At 39.2% G+C, this 24,927-nt stretch overlaps 1 protein-coding gene across 3 annotated transcripts in view; it reads right to left on the minus strand.

The window, feature by feature from the left end:
• LOC138701956 (uncharacterized) overlaps positions 1-22,706 on the minus strand; it is a 43,410-nt gene extending 20,704 nt beyond the window's left edge. For all 3 annotated transcript variants that reach the window (XM_069829361.1, XM_069829352.1, XM_069829343.1), the window contains exons 1-4: positions 21,651-22,706; positions 19,364-19,704; positions 15,934-16,015; positions 12,192-12,302 (exon numbers count right to left, since the gene is read on the minus strand). In XM_069829361.1, coding sequence (XP_069685462.1) covers positions 12,192-12,302; positions 15,934-16,015; positions 19,364-19,704; positions 21,651-22,068 — 952 coding nt within the window. In that variant the 5' untranslated portion in view covers positions 22,069-22,706. The remainder of the gene's footprint in view (positions 1-12,191; positions 12,303-15,933; positions 16,016-19,363; positions 19,705-21,650) is intronic.
• Positions 22,707-24,927: the final 2,221 nt, after the last annotated feature.

A 24,927-nucleotide genomic window follows, 5' to 3' on the forward strand; every position in this document is an offset into this window, starting at 1 on the left:
TGGTCATTCGTTGTTTATTTTATTTTTATTTTATTGGGTTATTTTACGACGCTGTATCAACATCTAGGTTATTTAGCGTCTGAATGAAATGAAGGTGATAATGCCGGTGAAATGAGTCCGGGGCCCAGCACCGAAAGTTACCCAGCTCGTATTGGGTTGAGGGAAAACTCCGGAAAAAAACCTCAACCAGGTAACTTGCCCCGATCGGGATTCGAACCCGGGCCACCTGGTTTCGCGGCTGACCGTTACTCCACAGGTGTGGGCCATTCGTTGTTGGTGGTAGCGCTATGTACCGTGACCTCTCCACAGGACTCATGATAACTCGTGGGACCGGATTGAGGGACCGCGTTGAGATGAAAGGATCATTTAGGCTGTAGAGGAGTTCGGAGGCGGCGCGCAGGGGGATCTGAAGCGCGGGGGGCTTTAGGGCATGCACACCATTCCATCCCGGATAGTACCCGAGCGACCTGCGTGCCAGTACAGTCTCGGTCAGTGCCCTCCCCTGAAGGGAGACTAGAGGTGATGTGGAGTGAGTCAGTTTCTCAGCATATTCAGTGGGGAAGGAGAACTGCTTATGCCAGCCGTGGCGAGAACGTGACTCGCGAGACATTGTGGCTCGCAGTGATAGCTGTGCTTGCTTCTAACCTCCGCCAACCCCCACCCTCTCACTCACTGGAGTCAAACTCCGTTCCATTTGTATTTGTCTCTGACCTGCGAGTGGCATATGTCTCTCTCGAAACCATGTACGAAAGTTCCAAGTAGGATGGGAGGACGCATTTTTTTGCTGTCAATATGATGAGAATATTAAATGTATGATTTGTTCACAAGTATTACGAGGAAAACGGTTATATAACATAAAACGGCATTATACTACATGTTACTGATGAAACATTAAAAGGTTAAGTGTTATTGTTATCATCATCATCATCATCATCATCTCTGTACGTCGACCCTTTTTCAGCAGATGTACGAATAATGCGGTTAGCTCTTCAATTTGAACTCACTGATTTACTATGTGATGTCAAATGAAAGCTAGATGTAAGGAACTGACAAATGTTGAACTTTCAATCAAATCTTTGCCAAAAAATAAATATCCGAAGCTTCGTTCTTTCGCTTGCTCTGTTGAAGCCATGTTCGCTACAACTTACGTTTGTGAAAAATTATTTTCAACCATTAAAATAGTAAAAACCAAATTTAGATCACGACTGACAGACAAATGCCTTCGTGATCAACTACGACTGGCAGTAAGTGACATAATTCCTGATTTTGAAACTTTGTCGCAGAGACATTCTGAAGACAGTTAATTTAAGGTTGTGATATTGTTCATTTATTGTTCATTTCTTTCTTCGTTACATGTACTGAACATTAGTTTGTAACCTTGTACTGTATAAAATTATATATAAGTGCTTGACGCAAGGAAAATGAAAATCCGTTAATAAGTCAGACAGTTGCATCACTTCCCCTTCGGGTATCCGCCTCCCTCCATAGGTGCAATGCACATTGCAGGTTACACAGTGGCTCGGCTCACGATTACATTTTCGCCACCACTGGCTTATGCTATCGTAAGTTATAGCTATATTGAAAAATATTGGTCACGTCCCTGAACTCCATGGGCGATCACAGTTTTTTCACTAACTGCTATCCAAACACTTGTACTTAACACAATGCAGTCTTCTCTTTTACTGTTCTACTCACAATCAGTAGCGGCTGGTGGTCAAAATAATGAGTGTGCTACAATGTCTATATCGGCCTACTGTATACACTTATATGGATTTATCTTAATTTGAGACTCGCCTAGTGACGAAATATGGAGTCTTCCCTCTGCAGAACTTGTCAATTACCCTGGTGTTAAACGTTAAATCCCTCCATCCTGGACATTATACTCTTTTCTATTGACAGTATTGCAAGAGCAGTGAGGTGATCCTGGGACATAGTGTTCCTTAAAAACGTTTTTATGCGTTTCAAGCAAGAAAAACATCTTTCTGGCTCAGCAGTGGTCATTGGTGTTGTAACCAAAATATTTAACAACTTCGTTACTTCACAGAATGGATCCTGTGAATTGTTGGAGACCGTGTTTTGTAACAATTGAACAGCCATCTATATTTCTGAAGTCGGATCTTCCGTATAGAACTCCAAGTTGTGTCTTTAACATTCTTTTGTTCAGTACAGTATAGCTGTTGACAGTAACTTCAAGTTCGCGTTCAGGAAAATTATGCAAAAAATTGTCAAAAAATTCGCTGTTTAACAATTTTGTTGCGTCTAGGTAGCTTAAAGATTGGAAACGATGAGTAGTTTCCTGAATTATACGGTTACATACCTCCTTGGCATCAATTTTCTGGGATTCAATTTTCCGTCGCTTGCTGATTGATTCAGGAGGTACCTCAAAAAACTGTTAGATGGCAGCAGCAGTCGAACATTTGAATTACCAAATACATTGTACATAGTTCCGAGTTCCTCCACAAACAAGCATTCTTTCCTTACGCTTTACTTTTGCAATCTCCAAGCTGTGTTGTGCTGAAGCTTACTACAGCACTTCCCCGCGTAAAAATAGCCAATCAGAGCAGTTATTTCAGCTTCGCACATGCGCATTAACTGTCTACATTTTCATGTAAGTTTTGAGTAGCACAACGAACCCCCTGAGGCACCAAAGAGCGAAGAGCGAAGACTAAACACTCTATAACGCGTCATGAACATAACAACGGGAAATTGTCAAATGGTATTGCAAACACTTTATTTGAGCAAAAAATATCATTGTGCTGTAGCACTGTAGCACATAAGGACGGGCCGCCCCTGCTCACAATAAAGTAAACTACACTTCCCGCCTGGGATCTGCAAGCATGAGTGACGTCACACGGTGGGGAGAAACAGTTTATTCTCGCGCAAGCGCAATCTCTGTTTTACAGACGAAGCTAACGGCCGCTATGCTTTCAGATTCCAGGCGACTAGTGTACAATGTCTTTATTGGTTCCATTACTGTACCAACGTTTTCGCAATAGTTAGTATACTATGCACTTACTCAAGGAAAAGCAGTAAACTCTACAGGAACTGCACAGCGAATAATTCATACAGTCCTTTTTTCCTTATCAGTAAGGTTCGGGTAAATCAGGATAGGCATCATTGGTCCGTGCGTTTTGTATACAAACATTAACTAGTTGCCACGTGTCCCCCAGCCGACAGTAGTGACGACGTATATTCAGTTCCTATAGTCTATACTGTTCACTCGCTGATGTTTTAGCTTGGGGGTGAGGAGCGCTCTTCCCAACAGATGGTGTTTTAGCCCAGATCACATATATAACAGATTGGCCATGTGGAAGAGAACAACCACAGAAGTCCACACCTGTGGAGTAACGGTTAGCGCGTCTGGCCGCGAAACCAGGTGGCCCGGGTTCGATTCCCGGTCGGGGCAAGTTACCTGGTTGAGGTTTGTTCCGGGGTTTTTCCTCAACCCAATATGAGCAAATGCTGGGTAACTTTCGGTGCTGGACCCCGGACTCATTTCACCGTCATTATCACTTTCATCTCATTCAGACGCTAAATAACCTTAGCTGTTGATAAAGCGTCGTAAAATAACCGACTAAAATTTAAAAAAAACCACCAGGATCGCCATCGTCGATTGGGAACTACAGTTTCTCCATGCAATTCAAATTAGCGTTATAACGTGTTTCCTTATGCAGTAGCTAGATGGCAGCATAGTGAAATTGGTAAAAGTTGTTGCTGTCAAAGCGTATAAGGCTGATGTTATATTTGTGATCTGGGGTTTTAGCTAATGGAAGGGTGTAGTCTGAAACAAGTCAAGACTCTATCCTATACAGTTATACAGTCTATCCTGATACAGCTATTTTATCCAAACCTTAGTGTCAAATGGACTTGCTTGGTTTACTGCGTAGAATGTTATGACCGGCCAAGCTAAACACAACAGTACATAATTATACAAAGCATAACAACAACAACACAAAGTGTTAGACAAGGATGCTCAGTCTCTTCAATTCTGTTCAATATTCAGAGTGAACCTTAAGTAATGTCACTAATTCTGGTGGATGATTCCATTAGTAGAGAGCAACAAAAGTCAAATACTATTTTGCAATGATTTGAATAGTTTTCCAAAAAGACATGCATTTTAAAAATGCATGAATTGTACGATCGTGCAACACTGTAATCAGTACGGAGTGCAAATTAGGTTGTTCTGTTGTTTTCAATAACCCCTTCATCCTGGCTTGTTTTGAACATAGACTTACTAAATAACCGCTAGACCGCTCACTGGCGCTAGTGTTATGCTCCCAAATTGAACAGCCGACGGGCGGCCATTTGCTTGGTTGAGCTGAATAAGTACAGGTTCGTTCGTGTGCTATTTTTAATCGCAGCAATGCACACAGATGTAAAGATAAAGAAGGAAGGGATGTTACATTTCACTGATTAGTTAATCTTTAATTTCTACAATATTTTGGCCCGTATTAAGTTACAGAAGACAAACTATTGTACTTACACGACTGTTTGTGCTTCAGATTTCCTCTGAGTAAAGATTCCCTTAACCGAAAATGGATAGGTGCAATCCGCAGAGAGAATTTCTACCCTACAATGAATCATCATTCAGGGTATCAACTCATTTCGAAGATAGTTGTTACCTCTCAAACTACGTTATTACCGTATACATTGTTATTGTCCTTCATCCACTCCATATCCTTCCCTTTCTTCAAACAGCTGTTGTTTCAGTGCATACATGAATAATAAAATTATTCGTCGAATTAGAAGATACAGAATTAATAATAATAATAATAATAATAATAATAATAATAATAATAATAATAATAATAATAATAATAATAATCCGTGAAGGTCCCAGACCGATCAGTCGGCTGCTGGCCTCACACCCACATGCCGAAGCAGAGGTGGACGATCATCCAACCAGAATGGAGTATCGTGTGGTCAGCACGATGATTCCCCCAGCCTTTACAGCTGGCTTTCGCAACCGGATTTTGCTACCTATCATAGCTCCCCAAGTGCATCATGATTCTGGGTGGGCACCGGTCCCATACACTGGCCGAAATTCATGACAAAATTTCTTTCCCCACGAGGACTCGAACCAGAGCGCATTCCGTAACGCGAGTCCTAGGCAGCATGCCTTAGACCACGACGCCATGGCGCGGGAAGGTACAAATAGATCCTGTTTAATATATATATACAAATTTCAGAGTCTAAAAGCTGAAACATGTTCATTAATACTGCATGTTCTATCCACTCATTATGTAATGGCACAACACATTTCAAATTCATCTCCCAGAACAAGTATTAGGCCACATAGCCTGTTAGAGGAATTTTCACACCATCGCTCCTTTTGACGACTCAACAGAAACTGTATAAACTACAAAAAGTTGATTTTTTAATATGCCTGATTGAAAGTAACTTTTGTCTTAGTTACGGATTAATGAAACAGTTTTTATACTACTACTACTACTACTACTACTACTACTACTAGGGCGGCCGGGTAGCTCAGTTGGTAGAGTTGGTTCGATCCCAGGTGGTGACAAGATTTTTTCTCGTTGCCAAACTTTCAGAACGGCCCCGAGGTTCACTCAGCCTCCTATAAAATTGAGAACCGGGTCTTTCCCGGGTGTAAAAGGCGGTCAGAGCGTGGTGCCGACCACACCACCTCATTCTAGTGCCGAGGTCATGGAAAGCATGGGGCTCTACCTCCATGCCCCCCAAGTGCCTTCATGGCATGTTACGGGGATACCTTTACTTTATTACTACTACTACTACTACTACTACTACTACTACTACTAATAATAATAATAATAATAATAATAATAATAATAATAATAATAATAATAATAATAATAATAATAATAATGCTTTTTGATTTTATACAACAGTTTAACCTACAGATTAAATTAAAAAGTAGACATTATTAACCTTGGTTATGAATATTCACATTCGGAATACCTATGAAAATGATGCACGCCTGACAGCCTTGTTGAATCCCGATAAAGCGGATCGAGATTGATAAAAATCCCGATAAAGCGGATCGAGATTGATAAAAATCCCGATTTGAGGGATAATAGCCTAGAACGTAATTTAAATAAGTTAGTCTGCATTTCCTATTATCAGATATTTTTATTTATATATTGACTCAAATGGTTACATTGTAAATATAGAGGTAAGCCGCGGAAATTTAGTAAGTCTGTGAGGTAACCCAGCTGATTGCCGCAAGGCAACTTTACTCGTAAGATAATAGTTCCCCTAGTTCTACCACATTGTTGATTAATTCGTTTCGGTACCTAGTTGCTGTTCTCGCAAGTAATCAACATTGTGTTTTTTAGGTGCGTTGAGTGCCAAAAAAAAAAAAAAAAGAGCGTTTTGATATTGTATTTTACACTAATAACAGACACATAAAATTGCTGCGTTTTGTAGTGCAGTGAACTATGTTTAAACATGAACTCATCGTCAGATGTACTGTTGCAGTACCGGTTCAGAAAAAGATAAGTTGCAAAGTTAATTTAGTAGCGAATGGTTAAAACATATTCGTGGTTAATAAAAGAAAAAACGATTAGCCTGTAGTATTCACTGTACTGTGTGTCTTTCGTATTTTAGTGTTTCTCAGGGAGGCAAATATTACATTAAAAGCACGCGAATACTACTTTGCAGAAAACAACTATAAATCACTTTGATAAAGTGATGATAAATCTGATGTCTTAAGTTAGCTTCTTATATCCCAATTTCCCTCGCAGAAAACCTAGCAACTCTGCTGACAGGAGACACACGTTATTAAAGATATATCGCAAAGGAAGTATTGTTGCTTTAAACAAAAACATTTAGCTTTCGAATACGCAATACAACACGTATTCAAATAGCGGTTTTGAAATCCCGCGCGTTTTCTAACAAACAAATGGCGGCTTTCTGCTGCTTCAATTTGGGAACATATTTCTCAGTTCTCCGCTACGGCGTGGTAGGGGCTCGGTTTTGAACAGGGAAGTGGGAAGTCATTGCCATGTACCTTGTTTTTAAACTCGTAAGAAAAAAGTTATACAGATCATATAACGTTTAATTTTTCTTTGTGAGAGAACGGAGAATGAATAGTGCTCATTTCACGTTAAACAAAATAACTCTGAAAATTTAAAATAAACTCTACAATTTAATTAATTAAATGTTCATAAAATACAGACAATAAGCTACGCTTTTTTTTACTCGGTTATTTAACGACGTTGTATCAACTACGAGGTTATTTAGCGTCGATGGGATTGATGATAGTGAGATGATATTTGGCAAGATGAGACCGAGGATTCGCCATAGATTACCTGACATTTGCCTTATGGTTGGGGAAAACCTCGGAAAAAACCCAACCAGGTAATCAGCCAAAGCGGAAATTGAACCCGCGCCCGAGCGCAACTCCGGATCGGCAGGCAAGCACCTTAGTCGACTGAGCTACAGGTACGCCGGTGGCACGCTTATTTCAAAATTTATTTAAAATATTTAAAAAATATTTCTACACTATCATTTCAATTTGATATTCTGGAGAACGTAAACAATAACGATGCAAATTTCTCGTTATAAAAACGAAGTTTTAAAACATTTAATACTCCACAGGAAAAAATGGATATACGATATGCTTATTTTACCTCAGACAAACAAAATAAAAGTATAATTTTGAAACTCTTAAATTTAAATTTAAGTAAATATTCGATGAACACAGACAATAAGAAAAGCTTGCAGTTATAATATTGTAACAACTACAGGACCATATGCCTCTCGTCAGTTGTATATAAGCTTTATAGAAGGGTGTTGGAGAGACGCCTCAGGAAAATTGTAGAGGAAGATATTATGGAAGGAGAACAGAAAGCGTTTCGTCCAGAAAGACAGACACAAGATCATGTGCATACCATGTGTATTATGGAGAAGAGAATCGCCAAAAATAGGGATGTATTCCTTGCCTTCCTTGACTTGAAAGCTGCTTTTGACTCAGTTCCTCGACAACACGTATGGGAAATATTGGAGGGAAAGAAAATTCCAACAAGATTATTCAATGCAGTGAAAACCGTATATCATAGTCCTATGGGAGAAGTCCGAATGGACGGAGAACTCTCAGGAGGGTTCAATATTGATAAAGGTATCAGGCAGGGAGACAGCCTTAGTCCACTCCTATTCAATGTCTTCTTGGATGAAATTGCTAAAATGTGTAAGCGACGAACCCATAGAACGAAATCAAGTACTTTCGTTACTGATATATCAGACACACTCGAAAGACTACAGAATAGGGTGACCAGATCCACATCGATAAAAAAGAGGACACAAAGCTTCAAAAAGGAGGACGTTGTTCGAAAAAAGAGAGAGAAAATATGTACTTAGCTTTAGGCTTAGGTGTAATTAGTCTTCAAATTATGTCAATATCTATTCTATTACAAAATATTTACAGTACAGATTTAGGCTTATATCATATTTAAAAGTATGTTCATACCTATTTTATTACAAAATAATTATGAAAACAATAATAATCATTTTACAATTAGCTACATATGAAAGTCAAGGGAACTATAATTATTAAAGGGGACAGAAAATATCTAATTAGATTTACATTCGAATCTCGATCTCTCGATTTGCTAACTACCTGTCAGCAACGACCATAACAAGGGGGAACAAAAAGAGTTATTATGATCGTTGGCAAAGAGTATATTCCGTCGATGCTGCTGCCACCTACAGGCAAGTTACGGTACTTGAAAAAGGTGTCAAATCAAATAATTTCAAAATATCAGGCATACAAGTTACGAAAAGGAGGACATATTTTCTTAATTTTTTTTTTTAATCCGCCCGGACCCCGGACAAAGGCCTAAAAAGGAGGACATGTCTGGATAAAAGAGGACATCTGGCCACCCTACTCCAGCAGGCAGTGAAGAAGTGGAATGAAAAGTTAAAAAGGAAGGGCATGAAGGTCAATAACGAAAAGAGTATAGTAATTTGGGTGACTAAAGAGGACAAGCAAAATGAAGATATAAATATAACATTTGATGGAAAGCAATTAGACAGAGTTGAAACATACGAATATCTAGGCACTATATTAAGCAGTGATGGGAGAATAGAGCAGGAAGTAATGAATCGGACGAAGAAGGCAGCCTCAGCATATTATCAAATGAGCAACACATTAGTGAGAAAGAGAGAAATTAGCTTAAGAAATAATCCCAACCTTGTCCCCATTATGTTGTATGACATAGAAAGCTTAGCCCCCCAGGATAATTATCTCAGCAAATTCCAAGCTATAGAGATGAAATATCTGAGAGGAATAATGGCAAAAACTAGGAGAGGTAGGATATGCAATGAAAGAATACGTGAAGAGGTAACACTAGAGGTGGTAGAGGAACGTCAGTTAAGTAGTTTGGACATGTGAATAGAATGAGTGAGGGCAGGATAGCCAAGCAAGTGATGGAAATGCGGGTGTGGGGTAGAATAGGAAGAGGACGGCCAAGAAACACGTGGGGGAATAGAATAGAAAAAGTTGGAATGAAGCGTAAGAAAACTAAAGGGCCCCCACACACGCACATTTCTGAATGCACTCCTGGAGTGTACCCGAGTGTACAGCTGTCAAAAGAAAAAGTGGCCGCTCTCTAGATACCAAGTTCCCTTCGGATATCTCCGCTACAATTCGTAGACAGGCGATGTTACATGTTGTTGGACCATGATGCCTGCTATATACAATTATAATTAAAGTATTCTCCGTGTTACACTTGTAGCATAATGGTAGCGTTCCGGGCTGGTATTCGTGAGGTCGTGTGTTCGAACACCACCGAGTGCTTTTTATGTTTTTTTTTAATAGAGAGAAAATATAATTGCTGATGTCTTCTTTATGAGTGTTTTAGTAGGCCTAATTAACATCAGGTTCATGAATGCATTATGCCATGAATTTATCATGATCTATTACGACATTATGGCTATAAATGGGAAGAAAGAAACAAAAATTTTATACTCAACAAAAATATCTTTCTTGGCATAAACGAAACAAGCATACTGGCGTCTGCCTTAGAAAATTCAAACAATTAGAAGTTTAAAAACCACACCAAAAGCCACGATTCAATATTTAGTCCATCTTCCTCCAATCTCGATCACATTTTGCAGTCGAATGGACATGTCCTGGACGAGCATCCACAAATCATCAGGACGTCTTGGAGGAAGATTAGACCAATTTTTCCGCATATTATTAGACATCTTTACTTGTGCCCCCATGGCTCAGTTGGAAGAACGTCCGAATTCAGATGTCAACGTGTCAAGCTCAAATCCTCGTCATTCCTTTTCATTTTATTGTGTTACAGGATAGTATAATGTAATAATATAGGAAGAAAAAACTAACACTAGTATCATGCAACTGTATTTTCTCAAATCAAATATTAAATTTATATTATATATATCGGTAAAAACATAACAGAATATAAATGATAACTTGAATATTATTTATATCGCTAAAGAACTATGACAGAATATAAAAGATAACTTGAATATTATTTATATCGCTAAAGAAGATAAAAGAATATAAATGGTAACTTTATTACCATTTATTTCGCTAAATCACGATAACAGAATATAAATGATAACTTGAATATTATTTATATCACTAATAACGATAATAGAATATATACGATAACTTGAATATTATTTATATCGCTAAAGAATCATAACAGAATATAATGGTAACTTGACTATTATTTATGCCGCTAAAGAACGATAACAGAATATAAATGGTAACTTGAATATTATTTATATCGCTAAAGAACGATAACAGAATACAAATTATAAGTTGAATATTATTTATAACGCTGAAGAACTATAACAGAATATAAAAGATAACTTAAATATTATTTATATCGCTAAAAAACGATAACAAAATATAAATGGTAACTTTAGTATTATTTATTTCGCTAAATCACGATAACAGACTATAAATGATAACTTGAATATTATTTATATCACTAAATAACGATAATAGAATATAAATTATAACTTTAATATTATTTATATCGCTAAAGAACGATAACGATATAAAATGATAACTTGAATATTACTTATATCGCAAAAGAACGATGCAGAATACAAATGATAATTTGAATAATATTTATATCGCTAAAGAATGATAACAAAATAAAATGATAAGTTGAACAAGACTCGAACTCACAACCTTCGAATCATTAAGCCAGGGGTCGTCAGCACAGAGCACGCTGGGGCTAGAATCTCTTACGCGGGGAAAACGCAGTGCACTAGGGTGCACTCCGTAGCTGCTAGCGGGTGTGCTCTCTATCTCTCCCTGTTGCACGACGGTGTACACCGGACAGCACCGCGTACCCTTTGCACATTTCAGCGAGTGTTGACGACCACTGCATTAAGCGAGCACTCTACCGCTACTCTACGAGACGCAAATATCGAATGACTCCATAGTTCCAAAACTGCTTCTACAAGCGCGAGCATCGTGTAACATCACCGTGATCCGAAGTGAACTTAGAAAATATTCGCTGTTCACGAGTGCAGCCACTTATTTTTGACAGCTGTACATTCTTGGGTGTTAGGAGTGCACACTCCCCGATTTGACCACAGACGACTCAATTATGAGTGCACTCCCAAGCGAACAAAATGCCATTCTTCTTATTTCTTTTTAAGATAATTAGCGGCGGCTATCATAGTTACAGAAACTAGGGAAGCTAAAGGTAAAAAGAAACAAGCAGACACGATACTGGACTAAGAACTGAAACTGGTTTCTGCAAAGAACTATACTTATCCACATTTCAGAGCATTGTCCTCCTGGCAGTAGTTAATGCAAACTACGAATCTATTTATGCTGATGTTGGGACAAATGGACGGATTTCTGATAGGACGATTGACGAAACAATATAGTCCGTGGCGCGAACAACCTGTGAAGGGCCAAGGCCCACCAGTCGGTTGTTGGCCTCACGCCCACATGTACCAGCAGAAGTGAACGATCATCCAACCAAGCTATGGTATTGTGCTTTCAGTATCATGAACCCCCATTCCTTACAGCTGGTTTTCGAACCCGGATTTCGCTACCTAGCGTAGCTCCTCAAATTTATCACGGTGCTAGGTGGGCACCGATCCCATATACTTGCCTAAATTTCATGATAAAATTTTTACCCATCGAGTCGTAGACTAAATAACTATTGTTATATCACTGGAATTCATAACGATTTTTTTGTAAGTCTGCGTACCTTCTGACGGGAACTGAGGCTGGCCGAATGGGAATGGAATCTCATTTTGCTCGTCGTCACTCACGCGCTCACTGCTGTCTCCATCCTCGACGTCTTCGTGTGTTCCGAGCCCTGTTCAACAACACACAAACATTTAAGCAGCAATGCCAAGTAACTACCGTCCAACATGTTAACAAATGCATGTACTAGGTGAACATTTTGCATGTGAAACATAAACAGCAGCGCTGCGATCTTATGTTGTTACTGTGTGGGAAAGAGATGACATTTTATAGTCTATTCTATGACTAGAACAAGAAAGCATTCATACTGTGTAGATGATGTAACAGCATCGCGCTGTGTACTAGTACAAGCAACAGCCACTTCACAAACAAGATGGTCGGATAATATTATAGTTAATCATTATTGGTTTTGGTTGAAGGGCGCAAGTTGATACAGTATTTACACTAAAATTAAATCGATCTCTTAAAGTTTTAAAAAGTGACATGGAAGAGAAAAAGACCATGTAGCCTAGAACATATCTGGAGATTAACAAACTGCGGATGGTACCATACATACTGTGCGAATTTGGGTACAAACAGTTCACTTTTTTTAATTGTGGCAAGAAAAATCCAAAATAGAGAAATAAAATCATATTTATGACTAGTGTAGGCAATTTTTATTTCGTGTACGTTTATTTTGTTAGGCTGAAGCACGAAATTGGTTGTTATTTCCTGATAACTCTCCATGAAATAATGATGCACTCCGGATGAACAAAGGAAATATTTAGTGCGATTTTTATTTTGTGAAATTTTTTAGACTAGCTGAAATGTTTTCAGATAAACTCGTTTCAAATGCTGTTATTGGTATTAAGTGTGGTAGTAATTTAAAATAAAAATACAGGGTGGACCGCTCGAATGTACCTAATTTCAATTGTATGTGACCAGTGAACGGTTGAAGATAGAACCTTACGGTAACGTTTATATGAAAGGAAAACTCAACAAGTTTCGAATCCTATCGGTAGATGGTGCGCAGACACGGTTTCTTTTCGTAGATTGTATCGATTGTCAAAATGGCGACACCGCAGATGAAAAAGCAAACTGTGTTGTGGTATGAGGAGTTTAAATCAATGGTTAGAGTTCAAAGGGAGTATCGATGAGTGTTTAACCATGATGCTCCAACTGCTAAAACCATTAAGAAGTGGCACGATACATTTTTAGCTACAGGATCGGTGTTGAAGAAGCGTGGCAGTGGTCGTAGAACATCCGACGAAATAGTTGCAAATGTTCAAGCCGCGTATGAGCGAAGCCCGGGGAAGTCATCAAGAAGAGCTTCGCGGGAACTTCAAGTACCAAAATCAACATTGCAACGAACTGTCCACAAACGTCTCAAACTATATGCATACAAAGCGCAGTTAATGCAACGTCTGGAGCCGGATGACAAACCCAAACGAGTGAAATTCGCCAATACATTTCTTTCACTGGGGCTACGTCAAAGATAAAGTGTACGCCACCCCAGTCAGAGACCTTCGTGATCTTCGGGAGCGCATCATGTCTTCTGGAATGCTCTCAATAGCCTCTATTGAGAGCATTCCAGAAGACATGCTCCAACGTGCTTGGCAAGAAATCGTTCATCGCCTCGAAATCGTCACAGTGACAGCTGGAGCTCACGTAGAGATATGGTGATGTACATATCGAAACTTGTTGAGTTTTCCTTTCATATAAACGTTATTGTAGGTTTCTATCTTCAACCGTTTATCAGTCACATACAATTGAAATTAGGTACATTCGAGCGGTACACCCTGTAGATGTTTCATAATCGTTTTAGCGAATTAATTAGAATGATCATTTGATATGTTCTTAGGTAACATGAATAGTTGGCAGAGGAGAGAGTAAAACTTATCAAGGAAGTACTAGTTAGAAATAACTTGACCAATGAAAAGAAAATATAGACCTTCCGTGAATAAGTGGCCAGACGTTCGACCTGTCTCACGCAGGCGTACTGCTTGGAGTCCTTTTCTAGCCTGGGATTTTCCATAGGAAAAATTCATAGTGATATTTGTAGTGCGGTTCTTCTCGGGGTCCTCTCGTTTGCCCATTTTCTGCTACTACATCATTCCGTTTGAACTCCATTACGTCATTATTCCACAGCATTCCCCGACTGATTTATTTCACGAGGGTTGGATCCGGAATGGATCTTTGAAAAGACGTCCCTTAAACCTGAGAAAAACCCTCTGCAACGCCTGTTTTGTCCATCACAAATTCCACCCAAACCTGAACGGGGATCGAACTCGGGCCGCTTGGATGGAAGGTCAACGCGATAGCACAGTAGCCACATACACGGCTAGCATTCCACGAAATCCAGGCGGCTATGCACCACGGGGTAAGAAAGCTGGTGTAGGGACGAGTGGGGTTGCCTGCTCGAAACCTATATACGCAGCAAACCTTAGTGTAGTCAGCCGGTGCGGTTGCGAATTCGTCTAATTGGAGAGTTAGTGTAATATATCTTCAAGGTCGCAATACTGTGTCGTAGTGCTCCCTCCGGAAATTCACTTCAATTTAAATTCTAAATGGTTTTGTTTAATGCATTGATTTGTGACCTCATAAATCCATCTCACGTACATTGTCTAATAATTAATCTGCTTCGCGATACATGGTTTTCACCATAAGTTTTGCAAGACAAAAAGTTACCACGAATTATTATTATTATTATTATTATTATTATTATTATTATTATTATTATTATTATTATTATTATACCTGATGATGCCATATATGGCAAATGCGTTAGTCATATTGAACAGTATAATCATGATCTAATTTTTTTATTTGTATAACCATTAGGCGCTGGCCTTCTATGCCCAAGGTTGCAGGTTCGATCCCGGGCCAGGTCGATGGCATTTAAGTGTGCTTAAATGCGACAGGCTTATGTCAGTAGATTTACTGGCATGTAAAAGAACTCCTGCGGGACAAAATTCCGGCACATCCGGCGACGCTGATATAACCTCTGCAGTTGCGAGCGTCTTTGAATAAACCATAACATCACCATTAGGCCTAATAAATTGTGACAGTTATTGAAGAATTTATATTTAATTTTATTATTTTGTTTGTGGTAGACACATCAATACCGCTTTGGTCACCAACATTAATGAGCAAACTGCCTGAAGCATTATGTCATAAAGTGACAAGAAACATTGCTTCTGATGAAATAGCATTATTTTCCTAGTTAGCACTTTAATTACATTTTTTATCTGATGAAAAACAATGTTTGCTGTTTGTTTATGAATTCTAAACCTATTAAAACTCTAAGAATAATTCTAGATCTACATAAGCTCACCTGTACATCGTATTCATTATCTTCTATTTCATAAAGAATTTTAATAAGTTTCTTCCATTTTCTAATGCCATAACATTTTATAATTGTATTTAAATTTAAGTATAGCATTGGCAGTCGAAACAAACCTTTTACTAGAAAAATCACAGATATATTAACATAAAGTCAATTAAATTTAACACGAGTGCCAGTTTAATTAAACTTATACAACAGAAGGTTTAAGTTTAAACCACATTTAAACTTGATACAAAGTTTAAACTAACTTGAGGAAAATGATTTTTAGTTTAAACTCAGACTTAAACCAATATAAAACAAACTTAAGTTTAAACTAATTTGAAGAAAATGGCCCTAGGGAATCAATATATACTGGAAACGAAAAAACGACATAACGTACATTGTTATTTCAGGGGACGCTTAATACTTGATAACGTACCATACTTTTTCATAGCTTCTATTACTCTGAGTACTCCTCCAAAACCTGGGTACCACTTATCGTCTCTCAAGTGTGGTATAACCTGCGAAAATGAAAGCAATTTTTTAGTATCCTGTTACAGTGTTGTAAAGTAGGCCTATACATTAATAAATTATAAATAATTTCATTTTCCAACGCTTTAAAACTATTCACAGGTTTCATCCTCAGTATATTGCAGACGAATGTAAATTGTATTCGTCCAACATTTACCAGTTCCTATCCTTAACAACAATGTCTCTGATGTTTATCTTCTGTATTGGTTCCAATATACAAAAGACTGCATCAGTGATATTTTCAGGTTTTGTAACGGATTGTGGACATTATTTTTAATCTCGTAACGTTTAGGAATTCTTTATGGGCTACAATCTAAATATAATGACCTTCAAGATCTGCAAGGTTTCCATATTACCCAGAGAATGAAATCTATACATAGTTTTGACATATCGAAGAAATATATTTCCACACCGTTACAAAGTCTTCATCGTGGAGTTAGATGCACTGGATTCCATTAATGCCGTCTCGTTCTTTAGTTTTACTGAGAATGTAACTGTGTCTTCTATCCCTACTTTGTACGTGCGGCTTGACTTTCCTGCAGGCTACTACGTATTCAGGTTATATTTTTGTCTGTGGGGCTGGGTGAAAGATCTGATCTGCAAGACAAAGTTGGAAACAACAGACGCATTACTCCATCACATTTTGGACGCCGCTGAACGATAAAGGACTGTCAAGAAGATGCTTGTTCGAGTTACACAGCTTTTACTAAAACTTTTTTTCTCTCTGTTGAAATTCTTCTTCAACATGCTGGTGAATAATTTCAATGTTTTCAGTAGGTCTTGAATACACATTTGCTTTTAAATGTCACCATAAGTAAAAATCCAATGAAATGAGGTCAGGAAAACGGAGAGGCCAGGAACTATCCATTTATTAGGTAGGGAATCGCTTATTTATAACGTTCTAACGGCAAGAGAAAAATGAGGCGGTGCCCCGTCATGCATGAACCTTCTAGTGTAATTGAGTCTAGTGGAACTTCTTTCAGAAAATTGTTAATAATCATCGCAAATGTGTTATTGTCCTCACGCAGTTTACTTAACTTCTAAAAAAAAACGTCTGTCCACATCGACATCAAGTGTTAGGAAATCTTATAACAAGAATGTAAAGCAGAAAAAAACAGTACCAGGTGTGACATTTATTATTTTCTGCAAAATGCTACATAAAATAAAGTTTTCTGAATAAAAGTGTTGAAAAAATCTATTGAAGGAGGACAAACTTAAATTTGGAACAGATTCTTATAATTGAGCTAGCTAGCTTGTGTTTCTTTTACGAATTTCTTCTCTTAATTTTGAATTGCACAATTGAACCAAACTTTATATATAAATTATACAGGACAGGATAACTCTAACACAACCTGGATAGAGAAGACTCGTTAGCCATGGTGGAGATAACTGCTCTAAGGGAAGGCAACCCCAAAATCAAAGTCCGTGGTCCTTCAGGTTGGAAGTTTTGCAGCGGGTTGGTACTCCCTCAAGTAAAAATTATAATACTCATAATCCATGTAGGAATAGCCGGACTGATAACACATTGACAAGTAGAGCAATGACTAAGGATAAACTATTTAGGATTGATGAACAACTTAATTGCACACCTGGAACGTAAGGAAGCAGAATTAGAAGCAGAACTAAGTAAAATGAAATGGTCATAATCAATGAAACAAAAAAAAAAGTTAAAAGGGACTAAAGGTCTATAGAATTACATTCTATTCTATAGTGGAGTAGCCCAAGAGAGAAAAATAGCATCTGGAGTAGCGATAATAATACATAATAAATATAGAATAAATATAGAATTCATAGCTACAACTTTGTGAACGACAGAATTATCAATCTATTGATAAGAGTTGCAAGAGGATATTTAACCATCATTGGAGTCTATTCACCTGAGATGAAAGTAAATAGTTTTATAGAGATTCAAAAACGCATTTAGAAACTATAAATAAAAATGATTATATGATCTTAGGAGACGATCTTAACTCACGCATTGGCAACAGGTCAATTAAGAATTTTATAGGTACAAATGGTGAAGGAACCCTTAATGAGAATGGAATATCCTTAATAAATTTCAAAACGTTTAATGAACTGAAAATAACAAATACATTTTATCGGCAGAAAGATATTCACAAATTTAGATGTAGATATCTAGTGTTGATTCAAAGACAATAACCTCCATCCCACACCGCAGTAATCTGCACAGGCAGCTTTACACTGACCTCAATCATAGGCAATCACGTCTCATGCGGCAGATTGCTCACTTTGAGTCACATACGACTTGCGGCACCAATGCGATGGTTGCTTCAATTCACAATGTTAATCATAGTTTTTCTAATGTCACCAGGTTGTCTTTCGACATTTCTGGTCGTTGTTTCTGCAGTGGCTTAAGTGTAAGCCAAATCTGAGATTGGGGCGCCTGGAACGTGAAGTTAAGTTACCCCGATGATATGATACAATGATCATGATTATATGGCGCCAGGAGAGGTCTTAAATCTAAAGTTAACCGAAATTCCAGACCATGGACGAACGCAGCAACGATTCCCTTTAAGGAAATATTCCTGTGCTCTAACCGCGAATCAAATCCGAGAACTGTAGCCATTAACTTTGATCCCTTAGACAATGAGATTAGCCAGCTTTCTTCAAGGTCTTGAGTTTTCCTAATGTCGTTGGGTTAAGTTTTCCAGTCGTATGCGGCACGATGAACTGGGATAGAAATAAAACGAAGCTTTAGGCTATAATTGAGGAATACAGCGAAAAACACATTTTGTGGGATTTACAGGATCCTTATTACAAAGATAATGAGAAGAAGGTGAAGTTGTCAGAACAAATAGCTTCACAGTTCGATTTTTCGGTGTACGAAGCCAAAGACAAAGTAGGAAACTTGAGAACGGCCTTTCATAGATACAGGAAGAAAAATAGTGGATCAGCTCAGAGAAATCAGTGTGTGGACTTCGCTTCTCTTTGTTCTCTTCTTGAGGTTGATGCTCCAGGAAACTTATTGCTGATGGCGCTTAACTGTCCAGAAATTGTACTCTTAGACTATGAGTAAAGAGGACTCAGATTACCTTCTGAATAAGTCATTGCGAGGTACGTATCCATTATTTACGAATATCTTTCTGGACCACATCTTTCTCTGAATACGTTTCCTCTTCCTGTTCAAAAGGTCTGCACAAACCCACTCAAAAATTGAAGTAACCAGTCGCACTGGATATGCTGCAAAGATTGCTCCCTGACAGCATGCTGCATGGCAACAAATAATCATATGCTCTTGGCAACTAGGATGCTTCAAGTTGCCTCAGGAGAAAGAAAGGAAAAAAGAAAGAAACTGATGTCTGGTGAAAGTTACTTGCCTCAGACTTGAGCCATTGGTAGTAGTTGCTGTTGAACTCGTGCAGCTCGTGTGCAGAGCAGCTGGCCGCGAGCAGGCATTTGGTGCTGTCCACGTAGTAACGCACGAGGATGAAGGCCGAGGACTCCGACTGCAGACTCAGCAGGTGGGACGCTTTGTACGGTAAGGCGACAGCGGCCGGCTTGATAGCGTCGTCCAGGTATGGCAGCGGAATGCTCATTTGCAGCCCGCGCCTCTTGCGCTGTTTCGGGAAGCTCCGTGCTTTGCGGACTGATCTCTTGTACATGGTCCATTGCTGAGACGGCTTGCCAGACATTTTGCTCCGTGACTTCTTTGCTCCACCTTAAATAAACATTTTAATGCCATGCGTTTTAATTTCTTTCCCTCTTATCACAGCCTGGGCACTAGTTCTAAAAATGACCCCTCATTTATTTTATGTTTTCCCATAACACTAACTAGTTCTGCTCAAAACTGGCTAGAGTAGACCCGTGCACGTTCTACGGGCAAAGAGCAGCAAGAGTGCGCACATGGCAAATTGTGTTGCCTGGTGTGACGTCAGATGCAATGAGACCAGTCCAGTCGAGTTACATCGTTAACCACTACATCAGTTGTCTACAAATATAGAGGAAGAACATGTCTGAACATAGCCCAAGGGCAGTGGCGGTTCGTGCCTTTCTTGGATGAGTGTTCACAAAAAAGATATGAGTAATTAACACACTGATACATTCCCGTAAATCTGAGTCACATGTCAGAGATAAACGAGTTCTAATATGCATGCTCCAAATCTACGCATATAAACCAAAATTAAAACCATTAGACTAAACAAGAGTAGATTAAAATTAATTCATAGGACTCACCTTCACTGGTGTTGTAGATTGTGTTGAAGATCTAGATTTATTTGTAGAGAAACTCCAAGCGCCTAGTTTTGAGAGATGCAAACTTATCAATAACTTTATTATTGAAGTATCTAATGTTGTTAACAAGTTTTTTTTTTTTTTCACTGCCAACATAGCCAATGTACTTAATCGGTCTTCTGTCCTGGTGTTACGGAGGAATGTTTTAATCCTCTTTTAATTTAACACACAATTTCACACACGTCCGTCTCCAAACTTCAAGTGTTACTGTTTCAACTTTCAATACGCACCAATGCAGCTTGTATTTTTCTTACTTTGCTGAACAAAAGACAACAGAATCAGCCCCCGCGTGTAACGGTATTTTGAAAAGAAAGACTAAAGAGAGAAAACGAGGAAAGAGGGAGAAAGGAACAGGATGCCAGACCGAAGAGAAATGGAGCATCTCTGTTTCTCTGTCATTAGCACGTTCAGACCTGTGCGAGCAGAGCTATTGTAACCATTGCAACAAACCAGAAAATATTCTCGCCTCAGGCTATTCCAACCTGCTAGAGAAAAATTGTGCGAGCTGCTGTCAACCTGTCCAATGGAGAATATGGAGATTCAAAGACACGACAAACGAACGGGACATTCTCTCGAGACGAAAAATGTAGGAACGTCATTGCACATTGGAAAGTAATAGATGTACCGGTAATAATATTAATACAATGATACGTACCGTATGATTATTGTTGGTTTTTAAGGTGTTCACGTGCTCCTGTGCTCATATAGAGGAACCGCCGCTGCCCAAGGGATAAGCGGAGATCTGTCACGCCTACGTTTAAGTGTGATTGGAAAGGAAAGTTCTTTATTGAATTGGAAGGAAGTGCAGAATGTATATTAAGTACAAAGACTTTAAAAGAGACATTACTCCGTATATCACAGCCAACAATATTACAACTGTGTAGGTGAATAGCAAATGGAATTAATAAATGAACTGAAAGAAGCGCTGCTATCGAAAGAGGTTTAAATTGACTTAAAATAACTCTTTGGAGGGGACATTCTGTCACAGCGATCATGAGTAAAAATACCCCATGAAAGAAGTGAAAAAGGAAATTATTATTATTATTATTATTATTATTATTATTATTATTATTATTATTATTATTATTACTTACTTACTTACTTACTGGCTTTTAAGGAACCCGGAGGTTCATTGCCGCCCTCACATAAGCCCGCCATTGGTCCCTATCCTGAGCAAGATTAATCCAGTCTCTACTATCATATCCCACCTCCCTCAAATCCATTTTAATATTATCTTCCCACCTACGTCTCGGCCTCTCCAAAGGTATCTTTCCCTCCGGCCTCCCAACTAACACTCTATATGCATTTCTGGATTCGCCCATACGATTATTATTATTATTATTATTATTATTATTATTATTATTATTATATTACCTTGTATGCCGGTGAACGTGACAAGTTTGGAGCAGATCTTCTCGAAGTGGCCGGGCGGGTTGACCACCAGGGGCTCCGCAGCCACGCACTCGCCGGCCACCCTGAGGGGCCGCCTCCAGCCACTGCCGTCCGTGCGCAGGAACTTGTTGACCGCTTCGCTGTACTCCACCAGCTCCTTGATGTTCTCGAGGCGCACGGTGCCGGCGTAGTACATCCTGCGTACGAGAGGCAGCACGTACGAGTGCAGGTAACCGCCCAGCGTGTCGGCCAGCACGCTCATCATCATGTTCTGATGCGTAGGCCTACTGCCAGACATGCGGCGCACCGACTCCTTGCAAATGTCGAAGTACTTGAGGAGTGCCGGAATAAAGTCGTCGGTCTTGCAGTGGGCTATCTTCTTGGGAAGCAGGTCCTGCATGATGCGCCTCGCGTTCAGAAGCGCGAGCTCTTCTTTTGTCCAACAACTGTCACAAGTGCGCAAAGGGTGGCTTTTAGTGGAAACAATGGTGGGTTATTGAGTTAAGCTGTTCATTGCGGATGTAATAGAGATATGCACAGTGCCACGATATGTTGTCACCACTGCCTGCTGGATCACACCCTATGGCTGTTTGCACTGCCTGCCCAATCAACGGTTATGCGCGAGTAGCCACAAGGCGGCAGGTATACTTGTTTTTTTGAAAGATGGGACATGACAGTTAAGCGGCCGAGCTTGGAACTACAGTGCCAGGTTGCCAATATGAACTGCCATCCTGCCAGCTGATTGAAGCTAGCAATTGTCGTTAAGATGGCTGACGTTAAAACATTCATTGACAACTGACGCGAAGGTAAGAAAACAATACAAAAATCGACAGAGAATCAAAGACGAAAGGCACCAATGCTAACATTGTGTGAACAATAAATGTCACCAAGAGAGCTATTAAGCACTCGTCATGTGGGAAGTGTAAGTTTGGCAACTCAACCGCTGTTACCATAGCAACAGACCTACCACGCTATGTGACATTCAGTTGTTTTTCCGATCGCAACGCTCCTGTCATGTCCCATCTTTCAAAAAAACAAGTATAGTGACTTTGCATATACTAATAAAGTTAATAGCGGTGGGTACTGCCTGCCATCTAGCGGCAAAATAACTTTGATTGAACAGGCAGTTTACGCTAGAGATGGGATAAACTGTTCTTTTTAAGAAACAGTTTTGACTGTAACTGTTTCATGAACGAAACTGTTCCAAAATAACAGTTTCAAAGAAACAGTTTCATAAGAATATGTTTACAACATCAGTGCCAACTGTTCCAACTGTTTCAACCTCTCATCTGCTTCGGGAACATGTTTCAAGGCCCTTGAATCGTCTTTAAATCACCTCTTCAGTGTATTATGACAACGAAAGATAGTTTTCGTAGGTTACTGTTAAGGGTACAGTAAATAACTACAATTCAAAATAAATCGATTTTAGTAAAAATAACGCATATAACCCTAGGAGAGTTTAATAACGATGACATTAGCCGATGATATTTTTCGCGGTATATTAATAATTAACATCATGTCAGAGCACCATGAACATATTCTCCATCAATGGACAGCTAATAATTAGGAGATTTGTTAGGGAATTTGATTCGTACAATTAAATTGCGCGATCCTACATAGGCTACTGTTGCACGAAGGCCGTGTGGAACATGGATAATATTATATCTACTTTCGATTGGAGGTCAATGATGGCTTTTGCAGACAACAAAGGAGAGGAAAACTGTTTAGAAACTGAACTGTTTATCCCTTGGAACCATGTGGAACGTTGAAGTTATCACTGGAGCAGTGTAACACTCTTTGGAACAGTTGGAACAGGTTATATAACGAAACTGTTTCGTATATCGAAACAGTTTCAATTGTGAAACAGTTTCCAATAAACTGTTCCAGCTTTTTTTTCACCCATCTCTAGTTTACGCAGCTATAGGATGCGATCCAGCAGGCAGTGGTTGTCACATACGTTTTATGGGTTTCGCTACAATTCACTTCTTTTATCACGTTACGAATTATATTACACTTCATAGAAATTTCTTTGACCTAACACTTCGGAGGGAGTTCATCAGTTGAGCGCAAGAGAAAATTTTACCTGAACTGAATGCATGAGTTGAGCGAGGCGGTCAGTTTTGGGATGCATCAGTTGAGTCGGCGGTTAGTTTAACACGAGCCGCAGCAATTTCCCTTCCCATTATGTAGAGACTTAGGACTCTGTACGTTGACGGGCATGGTTAAAAATGCTGCTCTCGTAAAAATGCTCGTACCGATAAATTGGTACTTGTCAGAGTTTAAAATATTTGTTCCAGTGCCAGTAATGGATTGTTTAATATCTAGGTCACTTTCTTGGATAATAGTAGGCCACACTCTGCATGAAACCAATTCTAGTAATATTTCCGCATCTATATCTTTCTTCTATATACTGTTTCCTCCTTTTACTCGTATATGTAGGATTGGCTCTAACAGTATTCCCGTTATCATTCATTTTAATATAGGCCTATGTGCTAGTTTGTGTCTCACTAATGACTTGAAGAAACAAATATATATGAGGATGTACTCTATTAAAATTCAGAGAGAACGCTTTGTGGAACGCCTTACATGCATTTTCAGTTCTGTCTGTTGTAACAGTATCGGAAGCCCATATTTCAGGAGAAAATAACTAATTCGATTCTATGAAATTTGGTACCAAATAATAATCAGCAAAGATTGTGATAATTTCATTAACAGGTTGGTTGCTAACTAAAGCTTCAATAAATGCATCTCCGACTACATTTGCAGGAAGACTGAATACCCAGCGCAACCATTTGCCGTTGTCAGTATTATTATCTTTATACTCATTAGAAAGCCCCAAGGACTGAATTTTTCTCCACCAAGCCTGACTTACACTGCACACAATTTTCTCACGCGCTACGTGTCATCTCTAAGCTAGGGAAAACTGACCACCGCGCTCAATTGATGTGTACCCAAAAACTGACCCCGCGCTCAACTGATGTATACCCAAAATTGACCCCGCGCTCAACTGATGTATACCCAAAACTGACCCCGCGCTCAACTGATGTATACCCAAAACTGACCCCGCGCTCAACTGATGTATACCCAAAACTGACCCCGCGCTCAACTGATGTATACCCAAAACTGACCCCGCGCTCAACCGATGTATACCCAAAACTGACCCCGCGCTCAACTGATGTATACCCAAAACTGACCCCGCGCTCAACTGATGTATACCCAAAACTGACCCCGCGCTCAACTGATGTATACCCAAAACTGA

This window comes from Periplaneta americana, chromosome 1 (genome assembly GCF_040183065.1).
Source record: "Periplaneta americana isolate PAMFEO1 chromosome 1, P.americana_PAMFEO1_priV1, whole genome shotgun sequence".
Lineage (NCBI taxonomy): Eukaryota > Metazoa > Arthropoda > Insecta > Blattodea > Blattidae > Periplaneta > Periplaneta americana.